At 30.8% G+C, this 13,237-nt stretch overlaps 1 protein-coding gene across 1 annotated transcript in view; it reads right to left on the bottom strand.

Annotated features, from left to right (window-relative positions):
• Positions 1-1,057: 1,057 nt before the first annotated feature.
• The window catches only part of LOC123295135 (histone acetyltransferase KAT7), a 77,301-nt gene continuing 65,121 nt past the window's right edge, over positions 1,058-13,237 (bottom strand). The window contains exons 4-5 of the mRNA XM_044876364.1: positions 2,234-2,487; positions 1,058-1,467 (exon numbers count right to left, since the gene is read on the bottom strand). Of these exons, the coding sequence (XP_044732299.1) occupies positions 1,351-1,467; positions 2,234-2,487 (371 nt within the window). The 3' untranslated portion in view covers positions 1,058-1,350. The remainder of the gene's footprint in view (positions 1,468-2,233; positions 2,488-13,237) is intronic.

Raw genomic sequence — 13,237 nt, forward strand, 5'->3', positions numbered from 1 at the left:
GAAATCATGCCATTTTTGCCAGTAACTAAAAATTGAATATTTTTTCTGAACATAGTCTCTAGAAACTACTAATACCTTGTGTGTGTGTTTTTTTTTGTGCTAAAAAAGTGGGATTTCGGTTAAAAAATTGGCACGATTTACGGAATATGTGACATAATCCGTGTAATTTACAACTAAGTTAAGTGGGCTGAATGTTCCTTGAGGTCCTAGAAACCCGATTCACAAAGCTTTATTAAAATCGGTGCTGTTTCCCGCAACTTTTCCACTATCGAAACTTTTTTCCGGCTTATTCATTGTATTACAAGTGGTTTAATTAAATAAAAACAAACTTTTAATTTAGCAAACTTGATAATTACGTATTAATTCAAATTTTGTATGTTTAAAGATTCAATTTTGGCATAAATATTTCATAAAAACATCGATATCTTAATCATTCCTTATTATTATGCCTATTGATCTGTAACTAATGAACCCAGTCTCATATAATTCTGCACAAATTTTAAGAGGTAGCTATAAGTGACGCCATATTTAATGATGCGAGAAACTCTTGCTAATTTAAAAAAAATCTTATAAGTAAATTTACGCCCATCTCTCGGAATAAAAGAAATGAGTTTAAAGTTTTGTTCATTTCAAAACGATTGTCATTCGTATGATTAAAATGATTAATGAATACAATCGAACTTCGATCAATCATGCTCGGGTTTTAAAAGTATTGTACACACATTGCGTTCCTTCTAGAATTGAACATATTAAATTGAACTAAATTAGTGATATTATTAATTTATCAAGAAATAATGATGAAGAAAATGAAAAAGTTACACTGACGCGATAACACCAAGATTTGAGCCTTAAACCCCTCGATTTAGAGATCAACACCTTAACCATTAGATCATGTCTCATACTAGTAACTAGTAATTTATACCCTTTTCTTACCACATAATATATTAAATGGTTTTAGCAAAGAAAACTTTTTTTTTTTCGTGCTAACATCAGAAATCAACATATTATTCATAAACCAACAGAAAAAAAAAAAAAATAATAACGAGACTCTTTACAAGAAAATCAAATAAATAGTTGCAAAATTGCAAAATAATTTTATAAGCACAACAGCATTCTTTACCAGCTTTTGCTATGATAAGCATCTTACTATTTTTGCTACTAATGATTTTGTTTAACTATTGCTATTAGATACTCTCACAGAGTCGTCAGCAAAGATACCTTAATTTAGAGTGTTTGACGTAAGCCTCAAACAAATTTTGTACTAAAACCCGTTCGATTGATCGAAATTCTATTGTTTTTAATTATTAACTAGAATACCTTTATTTCTTTAATACCTAAAATATCAATTTGTTATGCAGTTGTTGGTTGTGGTGCTACAAAAGGTTTCCACTTCAAGCAACTTGGATCAACATCTTTCACTAATGGACCTCTGCGTTTCATTCGTTCCACATATTCATCAAGAACGTCCTAAAGAAAATAGATAAATTTAACTACAAAGTTGATGGTCTTTAAGTATGTCTTATTCTAATAAGTCTTCAGAAATATTGAAAATTAACTTAATTCAAGGTTGCTACAAATTATATGATTTGAGGTAGGTTTCTAAGGTTTTTTTTAAGTGAACAAAGATTAAATTGAAATTATACCCATAGAATTAATATCAGTGACAATAGCCATGAAATTGAATCCGACCATTGGAAAGCTAATTTTATGCCATTTGTGTTTAAATGTTATTTTGATTTTAAGGCTATCGTGGCTGGACTCTAAGGAAACGAAATCTCGAAGTCTTTTTGATCTTCACACAAATGGTTTAATTTTCCACACCTTTGAAACGTTTTTCTTGCGTATGTTTATTTACGATGGAATAATAAAACACATTGAACAAAAATCATCTGTCAGCTGTCAGAATGACCAACACTAAAAATGTGCCATATTTAGAAAGTCATAATTTAACATAAATGGCATAAAATTAGCTTTCAAATGAATCAAATATTGTGACGATTGATACTTTTTTTATGTGTTATAATTTTTTTATTTGAATTACTGTCTTTAAAAAAATACTTTTTATCTTTATATGTTGAGTAGCTTGAGAGGAAGACTAGCATTTAATAGGAAGCAGAAATAAGCAAACTGCAATATTGAGACACTAAAAAAAATTTACAATAAGATTCTGAACACAAATAGGCAGGTTAACTTTTTTAAACAAATTGAGGAAAAATAAAATAAAAATTAATACCTGTTTTTTCAAGATTATATGTTTTCCTTTCCAATATTTCATCATGCCTAAGGCTTGTAATGTAGACACAATATCATAAGAATTAATAGCCATCTCTTGACTAATATCTTTTATCGATAATTGTGTACCTGGTCTTGCACATAAATATGCAAGGAGCACATCTTTCCAATAAGATCGATATGATATTAAACCCAAATCTGATAATGGTTTTTCCGGAGATCCAATTTTTCCTTCAACTCGTGTCAGTAAATAACCTGCAACAAAAAGATTACAAATTATTATTAGTTCTTAGAGAATGAAGTTCGGTTTACAGATATTAAAATGTTTCTATGGCCCTCAAGTGTTTGCGGTAAGATGATATATTATAATTTTCTCTAATGGAGTCCAGAAGATTTGTTTTCAGTATTTTAAATGTAAGATTACGTCTAAGGCTTCGATCATCAACACTGACCTTAATTTGGATGTCTTTTGCCCGTTTTAATTCAGAGCATTTAAATTTGAGCTAAATTTATGCACGCATTTTAGTGGTAATCAACGAATAGCGGTTCATATTTTGGCTCCCCAGGTTATTTTCAAATATGGAGTCCTTTTTATCTAAATGCCTAAACAAACCTTAAATTGAAGGGCGGTGCTTTCAATTCAAAGATTTAAAATTTCTCATGTTGATGTTTGAAAACTTTGAAGTTGGAAAGAAAATCATAATGACTCACTTTTCACTACTGACAGGACTTTCCAAATGGTACAAGACTCATTATTATCATGCATGTCTATTAAAGTACTTTGAAAGTTTAGATGTCTGGAAATATACATTACTAGTAGAAGAGACGACAGGTGTGAAGTTAAATAAAAGCTTGTAGTTTTTTAGCACTTAAATAGTATTTTAATCATTTTCATTAATGTCAATAATACATGTATTTGTGATAATTTGGAAATAGATGGATACTATGGTAAATGTATAGATGGTTTATAGTAAGGTCATGTAGGGTCGCGACGGTCATTGACCTTGCTGCTGCTGTAGCAGACTTCATATATATAGTATTGCGCGTTCAATCAATAGCGCCGTCTAGTGTCGTATAGCAAGCACAAGCACACACAAGCTATGCTACAACAGCAGCAAGCCCAGGAGGTATCATCTACCTACCTACTATACCATCCATGTTACTACACCACCAAAGCTAACATAACCTAGTATATATGTTGTTAGTTATGGTGGTGTAAAAGCGCGAGCGTCGAAATAACAGCAGTATCGTCAACTAGCAATACATTAAAGTACAGTGTACGACAAGTAAGCTGTAGACGACGACGAATGGTGATGACTTTGGTTACATAGTAAAAAATGTTTATAGCGACATTGCTTTATACAACACAATCTATCAATAAACGGATAGTTTCAACAGAGTTTTTGGACGTTTGTTTTCATACCAAAAGATATTTAGGAAAGTCGTAGTAGTATTGCTAAAAGTAAGCGCTGGTCATAACCTGTACATTATAGATTATCCATAACGCATACCTGGAGTTTCTTATATCCCTTAAGGGCACCCATTCCTTACACCCTCCCCCTCGATATCAAAGAATTGTGGCCCCAAAAAGCAATAGAGATTTGACGAAGGACGGCAGTTAACAACAGACCACAATTCTGAGAGTATGCTCATCAAGTAACAGACCGTACACGTGGATGCAAAGGTTTATTTTTAAGTGCTGTAAGTTGACAATACTAGATCATTGCATCCGAGCTGGCAGAATTTCGCATAATTCTTTTATTATTTAAGGATGTATGAGCACGGTAGTGGGGACACAAATTTAAAAAAATACATATTTTTAATTTTGATGGTCAATTATGTTATAACTTGTATTAATTGTAATTTTCAAAATATCGAAAATTGAAAATTTTGTTTAATTATTTAGCTTTCGATATTTCGAAACCAAAGGCAGATATCTAAAAATTTTATTCTTATTTTTCGTCTAGATTTATGAAGTTATAATAAAATTCATCATCAAAGTTGAAAATAAGGTACAAATAATTTCAACCACAAATCTAAACTTGCCTTGGCGCTCGTACTACCTTAACTTAAGGAGTCTGTGAAGTACGTCTCGCATCTGAGAGCAGTTGGGCTAACTAACGCAAAATTTGTGCCAGTAAAGTAACCTAATTTCTCTCTAGAAAAAAATCATATTCTTTAATTACAAAATTATTAGGAAAATTAGACTCGCACCAAGATGATTTGAAACAATTGTTTGGTTTTTAAAAATATTAGAATTATATTTGGCACAGTGGTAGCAATTGCTAAAACTATCGGGCAATCATAATTTATATTGATAAAAGTAATGAAAAATGAATTTAAAAAACGGTCTAAAAATTCTTTTGGGAATGCGGCCGTATACGCAGTAAATGCAACCACTCTCAGGTGATAGACATTTCCCTGCCTAATTTCAATTAGCAAAGAAAATTCTAAAATCTAACTGTCTTGAAATCAACTTTTTTTTGACAATGTTTGATCGTTTGCCAGCAATACAGTAGAACCCCATAGTTGATAGCCTTCTAGTTGATCCAAAATATTTAAATACAAAATAAATTTCGAGTTTCATTTTTGAATATTTTTATCACTTTATTCAATAAAATAAATTATTTAGAAACGGTGTAGTATTATCTTTTAAAGTTAATACATAATCTAAAACTTTATATACAAAGCAAATCAGTGTCCTCTTGTTAACAATTGTCTGAAATCATTCGATGTTGTTGTTACAATCGCTATAAATAATTTTGGTTATAGTTATGTATATCATGTGCTGTCTTTTCGTTACGGCACGAAACATCATCGTCAATGTACATTTTGAGTTTGTTACTAAACACCTTCACCCTCTCCTATAGACGTCCCTCCTGCACAAACCTCTTATCCAGTCGCCACTCGCCCTTTATATGAGTATATAGTACTATATACTACACCTATCTGTTACCTTGCCAAACTAAAAGCCATCAAACAGAGACATATACATTGAATAGTAACCAACACCCTTGCGCGTGTATGAATCTTCTTAGACCTTATTAATGGGATAGGAGAAGAGGATGGATCATTGTAGGATGATAGTGATTGTTGTACTATTTTACGTTTACTATTCCACACCACGTTGTTCCACTTGTATTTTGTATCTAAACTAAACTACTCTATCTGTATCTACAATTTTCATTTAGGCCGTGTTACATTCATAACTTTTCATATTATTATATTTCTCTCATTGCACTTTATAAATGATGGTAGGCTGTTGTTGTACTCAATTTTTTGTACTATCGCATCGTTTGTAATATACATCATTCCGTTCATTCAGTTTCTAAATAATACCATTTGTTATATTGTACGAGAAACTAGCAACATCTAGAATTTACTATATCTAGTATTTTAAATAGTAAAAATGTTTAAATTGAAGAGAATATACATCCTGGTTAAAGTGATCATTGTAATGTCACAGTTTTCTGAGTAGTCTAGAAACAATGTAAACTAATCACAATTTTCCAGTTATAGAATTTGAATTTCATTGATAATAACTTACCAATGAGTAACGATTTTTATACCTTGTATATAAGCAATATATATCAAGGTATACTAAGTTTAGCCCCAAGTTTGAAGTTTGAATTAATTGTAACTGAGAGAGAAAAATTTAAGATGTCTCTAAATAAAGGCAAATTAGAAAATTTTCCCCTAAATATTTCATAAATTCAACATTAGTTTAACATAACCACATACTAAGTCGAGTAAAGTCACGAACTCTCCCCAATATCAATATTGCCGACGCGCTTGTCCCTGGCAATTATGTCTACTAGAAACTAAATTTACTTTATGCTAAATACAGATTCAAAATTTTGATGTAAAATAATCTTTACATTATTTCGAACAAGTCAAAAATTCATTCGTTTTAAACTTTTTCTCATATATTTGAACAGTATTGTTGTATATTACTATGGTTTGTTTATACCCGTCTACTTATATAGTGCCTGCTAAAAGCCAGTTTAAGCCTGTAAGTTCTATTTTTCGGACACCGATTGTTACAAGAAAAAATGACTTTTTTAGTAGACATTAGGAAAAAATAGAACTTAAGTAAAATGAAACACTTTCAAATTCTTGAATCTTAATTTAATTAAAGCTCGCGCGAGAAGTATTTTTTCCTCAAATCGAAAAAAGTTAATAAGTCATATGGGTTCCTTAGGCTAATGCCGGTTTTCCCACTAAACAGACAAACAAAAATACAATTCAAACTCAAATAATACGTTAATTTTTCGCAAAGTTTTTGAAGGCTAGCGTGTTTTGTGACAGTTGGATAATAATAATAATAATCAAATATGGCTTTTTCAAAGCAAAACACGCCAATCTTCAAAAAGTTTGCGAAAAGTTAAGTAATTGTTCCAGTTTGAGATTTGTATGCCCGTTTAGTGGAAAATCAGTATAAGATTCGACATAAGAAAAATATGTACTCATCTGTTAATTGATGAAAATAGCATTGAATAGGTTTATCTAAAAGAAGAAACTCATTGATCGATCAACGCACAGCTGAAACCGCAAGGCCTAGAAGCATGGAATTTTTTACACCTGGCTGCAGGTATCCGCAGCAGTAATATACAGCGGCGTCTGTTATAATAAGGTTAATAGTGAAATATTCTATGGTATGGTACTTCTCAAACTCTATTAACATGCATAAGAACAATTAATTATTAGCACCAGCAGGGCTATTCTGACAGAAATTACATCCCTAAATTGTTTATATTGTAATATATAAAATCAATGAATGCCATTATCATCCATTAACGTATGAAGTTGTAAGGACGGTGATTCTTTTTTCTTTTCGATCTTATGCAAAACTAATGAAATCCATGATTACCATCTCACTTGTATTACTTTGGTTATGCTAAGAACCAATTACCTTCGAAAATTGGACTTTAAACTTCAATCGAGTCGTTTTTATTTCCTGTTCATTCTACCACTGTACATCTCATGTAACAGCAAGATCATCAAGGAAATATTTTTCTAATGCCGGATCTTGGTCTATTTTGAGTAGAGACTCATTATTAAATTTTTTAATAAAAAAAATAAATAAATGTACAACTTCATTTCAGAATTGAGAGAAAAAAAAATGTAACTGCAGCTTTGAATGGTAACAAGGTAACAAAATCATTGATCTCTAGAGATAAAAATCTGGTTGATGTCTGAACTATCAGCTATACCATGTAAATGGTGATATTATTGTGTAATCTTTCCTTTTCCCACACATCCAATTCTCTCTCGAGTTGACTAGATGATAGTACTAGACTAGACATTTTACAAACTAGAAAAATCCGTTTTATATAGAAAACAGAAGTTTGTGGGTATATGAAAATAGTTGTATAGTAGGTACTCTTCTCTTCACATAGTTTGTTAGTTTAGTTACATGAATTATATGATAGTGGCTAGAATATATAGTAACCACCTAGAGTACTATATTATAGATTTGTAATGTAGTAATAGTCACCACCATTAACTTAATTTATATGTAGGCTCACACAGACGGATAGGCAGACGCCAAACAGTGGACATGTCATTTTTAGTCATCTACATGTACTGTGTCAAGTTTTAATTAATGAATAATATCATTATATGCCTACTATATTGTAAAATAATAGGCTTTTAAATTCAAATTTTTTACATTAATAAAAATAAGGTTATTAGAATAAATTCAGAAAACACTACTGATTTAAAATAATTGATTCAATTTTAACTTTTAACTGCTGATGTAGGGGGGGGGGGGTCGCTCACGGCTAGCGGCTTCTAGTAGGTTCAAGTTTAGTCAGTTAGAGTAGTCAGTTGTAAATTCATAAAAAAAATTTCCGGCCCCACATCAGTATTAACGAAACTTTTTCAAAAGTTACTTAGGTTCATATTTTGTCTTTTTTTCCGTAGTTGATTGAATAGCCTAAAATAAAATCCGGTACTTCATCCCGGACAGCGCGATATGAGTCGCGTTGAGGGAAAGGACTGAGAGGTCTTGACGACAACATTTAAAGACAATAAATGAGATTTATTTTTCTAAATGAAATCTCATTTCAGTAAAAAATATTAGGTATGCGTATTTAACGAAGACTGATGATATTCATTACCTATACCAATAAAGCCTCTTGATTCGTTCAAAAAGTCACATTAAGGTAAGAGCCTTCTAAGCCCTCACGAAACTGCTCATATGCAATTAAAAAAACGACAATAGCTAAAGGTTAACTTTCTTACGTCCGATTAGGTCCGAGAAAGACCGATTAGGCACTGCTAATCGGTCTTTCTTACCGATTAGTAGTGCTGGTTGTTACTCAATAGTAGGGGAATGCCCATTGTGTGTCTCTGTATTCAAACCCATTAGCCCCAGTTGTACTTTCTTGAAGCTCATTATTTGCTCGATATCCATCCATTTCCATCGCCTCTCCAAATAAGAAAACGTTATTCTAAAGTTTTTGAACGTCGACATTCCAGTGCCACGAATTGATACACCATATAATCGTTTCTTATTTTTCATGGCATTCTCTGCAGCAGTTGCATTTGTGATACTCCATTTTTCAGGAAGCTTCAGTGATTTCGCAGATTAGGTTTTTCTAACGATTCAGAAGTTTCCTTGTCCTACTGAAGAATTTCTCTAACAGAGGATTTAGAGCAATGCCCAATCATTTAGATCCTGCCTTTTCTTCATTGCTTCTTTAGCTATTTCATATTGAGTAGCAGCGATCTTCACACGTTTCTATAACAAACCTTGCCCTCCATATTTCCTGGTTAATTTAGTAAATTATTAAATCCTTGAGAGATTCAGACATTGTTACTTACTAGCCTGATTGTGCCTCTTATTAGGCATATTTCCGACTATAATATATTACAGTCACTCAGTATAGTCAGTTGAAGATATTCTTAGATGACAAGCACCTCTGAATTGAAACCTTTGCCAGTCCTTGCTGGGCTTATAGATGAACTTTCTTACGCAAATCAATAAATTGAGAGATAAATATTATTTTAGATTTAATCATTTAAGATAATAAAGCAATGCTTATAAGCTTCTTATCATGTGACGACCTTCCCTCTAGATTTGCTAGTGTGGAGTAAGTGTAGGTGTTAGTAAAAAAATAAATTAAATTAATAACGTTAAATTTCTACACTCAAAAGAAAAGCATATATATGAAACTTTAGAGGCTCTGATAAATCGCTAGAATCATTACACGGTTTTCAAAAACGTTTTCCTTTTAACTTCAAAAAACTTCCAAAAAAGAGTATATGATTCGCAACATGATATAGTTTATCTATAGTTTACACAAAAATAAATGAGGGTGGTGAAAATTTAAAAAAATGCATATATGAAAAAACCATTACGGAAAATATTTCCATATTGAATGGCATAATGAATGAAGTTAGTGATAAGTGGTTGTTGGCTGGCGTGTGACAGTATCAGAATTGTATTATAAAAACGGAGGTACTACAAATCAACAGCCTATTAAATAAACAATAATAACATATCAGTAAGAGATATACTATACATGTATGTATGTGATACCTTGTATTTCATCACATTGTCTACCTTTAACCATAGTAAAACTATCGGACTGATTTGGTGAATCATTCAGTAAAGGTATACAAATACAATAAACTGTAAATATTCATGGAGTATTTATTAAACAATTGATTTCATAATACATTATTTATTCACTGGTACAAATATCCTAGTGCTTGTATACGTATTTATACGATTTTCGTGATTGTAAACAATCACTATAATTACACCCTAAAATATATCTGAACCATGCTAAAATGTATACCGGGTGGACTATTTTAATCGATTAAATAAAAAACCTTGAAAGGTAACTAATAATTCAGAATATTTTTCCAAAAAAAAGAAAGAAAAGCTAAACTCATAGGGAGGCATAATTTAAGCATTTTGAATTTGATCTTAATCTTCATGGTTATTCCAGGCACGTTAGTGGTAAAAAATAGAAGAATACATTAAATCAGAAAGTTCTTCCTTAGAAAAATAAAAACATCTTTTGTGCGAAACAAACGTAAATTGACCAAACTTGATTGTAAAAATCACGAGAATAGAATTGTTTATTTAATTTCTGCCACAAGTTGCGTGGGATGGTTTTGGAAATATTGTGGGTGTTCTCACTTTACGAATAGAAAAGTGAAGTTGGTTTTAACAATTTTTATTAGTATGCAAGATATGAATATATAAAATTCTTATTAAACAAAAAGGAAGATACCCACTGGTGACGTCATACGTGGGTATCGCCATAGATTACATATAAAACTCTGTTTTGCTAAAAGGAGAAGGGCAAGCTTTGAATGCAATCTTTGATTGATTTATTAACTATAACTATATACTTCTAACTAAATGTAATGAACTATAGCGAAATTCTTCCACTTTGCATTAAATTTCTGCCGTAACTATTTGATTCACGGAAAAATGAATATAAAAATAGAAAAAGGAACAGCAACAAATTCCCAATTTAAAGTTGTTTCTATGTTTAATCCGTAACTAGTTCGAGGTGAAATAATCAACTTTAAAAGCCTTTTCTTTATATTATTTTTCTTTATTTATATTTAATTGTCTTTTTCCTCAGCATTGTTTGAAACATTTTTCTTTTGTTACCTAATAAGATTTTTCAACTTATCGTTTCAAATGATCCACCCTGTATAGACGATTGAACAAAGAGAAATAATAATAAAATTTGTAGTTCCATCTTTATCTAAGTAATGCCAATCGTTAACAAGCTAATGTATGTATGTCTGTTAATACGTGGATATGTGTGTGTGAATTTTACTAGAGTAGTTACTAGCGTCGGCGTCAATGAAGGTGACGTCATATAGCGTCCAGACGCCACGCCCTGCAGCTGCTCTGGAATCACTATAATTTATACTAACTGCTGTTTTTCCACTATGCCTGCATGTAGATCTTACTGCCTGTGTGTTTACTTTATCATCTATCTGGTATTCTGGTTTTCTCGAATACTTGATATCCAGTTTTGTCTCCACTCTCATCATATAGTTTTTGTATTATCTCCTTTTTTAAAACTTCTGTGTGATATTGTAGAAATTTTGTTTTGTTATTATACAATTTACCAAATAGTTTTATTATTTAGTCTCCAAACATTCGTGTTTATTGTGATTTTTAGAATTTTTTTTAATCTTAGTACAATGGTGCACTTTTTCTTGTGGTATAGAAAAATGAATAACTTTTAGTACGAAAAAAAGGAATATTTTTACATTGTAAAAAGTTTTTCAGTAAGGAAAAATTACAATAAATTCGAATTTTTAAACGATGATTTAATTGTTTTAAGAATACACAGAAAAAAGAATTTCTTGACGAAGGAAATTTTTTTTTGAACCAATAATGCTTATGTCTTTTAAGGTGTTACGACCGCCAAAGCAAGTTTAGACCTGTGGTTGATATTATTTGTACCTTATTTTCAACTTTGATGATGAATTTTCTTATAACTTCATGAATTTAGACGAAAAATAAGAATTTTTCGATATTTGCCTTGGTTTTCAACATATCGAAAGCTAAATAATAAAACAAAATTTTCAATTTTCGCTATTTTGAAAATTATTTCAGATTTCGAAAATTTTATTCTTACTTTTCGTCTTATATTTTCAAGTAATAACATAATTCCCCAGCAAATTGAAAAATTATATTTTTTTTAAATTTGTGTTCCCACTACCGTGCTTATACGCTATTAATTAATCGGGCACAACGTGTTTTTTTTGTTAACAATTTATTTATAAGTTTTAGCTTTAATTTTTGGAGCGAGAAGAAATTTACTTGAGACAAGAAATATTTTTGGCATAAGGCAGGTTAGGCCAAGTCGACACTCACACGAAGGTCAGAGACCTATTATGTTAACCTATATGTTTATTACCACTTATTTTCAGTCTCTAAAGTTGGCAGGTAATACATAAACATTGAAATAATAATCGCCTTTGAAAAAATATATATTAAAAATGTGTATATATATTTCCCAAGGGAAATAAAAATATCAATTTTATTATTTCATTAGCTGATGACTTGTTATTACACCCTATGAAAATATGATTCCCAGATGAATAGTCCCATTAGAAGTTGTAAAATGGTTGTGAGTTTAATTCGGCCAGTATATTTTGTAATGTCTATTTACTCTAGTGCCACATTTACCGTTTAGATAGCCTTGGTGCCCGCCTACGGTCTCCTACCAAAATTATACAAGTTTTTAGCTGATAAAAATTTAAAAGATACTTTTCATAACGTTGAAATTTTATTAAAATATATTTGGTTATGATGACAGCAAATTGTAAAAGCGACGATCTTTTTCAAAATTGAAGTTAAACTCTTTTATCCTAATGAGTATTGAAAGATATCTACTAAAAGAACTGGACTATGATGTAATCATAGACGAATTTACAAAGGGAAGACATAAAGTTCTTATTTAAATTAAGAATAAAGTATTTATTATTAAAGTTGAAATTGAAATTATATTATAAAAAATAAAATTTAATTTATGTATTAAATAAAGTAAAAATTAATTAAACAGGTGAAAACAAGCAATTGGGTGAGTTAATTGTTGTATTACCATGTATAGACAGTGTTGATCATGTAATCGTCATACACGTAAAGTAAGGTAGCCACTCTTACACACAAAGTAATAAGAAGATCTTTCTTCTCACTGCCCCTCAGTGGATATGGTATATAGTTTGTTAACAAACAAACACATACATAATATATGTAACGTATAAATTTAAAAAATATACACTAGGTACCTGTATACATACTATATAATGTTTCTAATAATTTGCGCCCTCACGAAAAAATGCTACAAAAGTTGTTTATTTGTTTATAAGGAACACACTCCTTTCATTTCACATTAAGGCTTTTATTTTATCTCTAATGGTTTACAAGATGAATCGTACGCACACAAGACCCTATGTTGCTCATTTATGAACTCGACCTCACTTTTTACGTCCTGAATAAATTATAAAAATTCCA

Source organism: Chrysoperla carnea, chromosome 3 (genome assembly GCF_905475395.1).
Source record: "Chrysoperla carnea chromosome 3, inChrCarn1.1, whole genome shotgun sequence".
NCBI lineage: Eukaryota > Metazoa > Arthropoda > Insecta > Neuroptera > Chrysopidae > Chrysoperla > Chrysoperla carnea.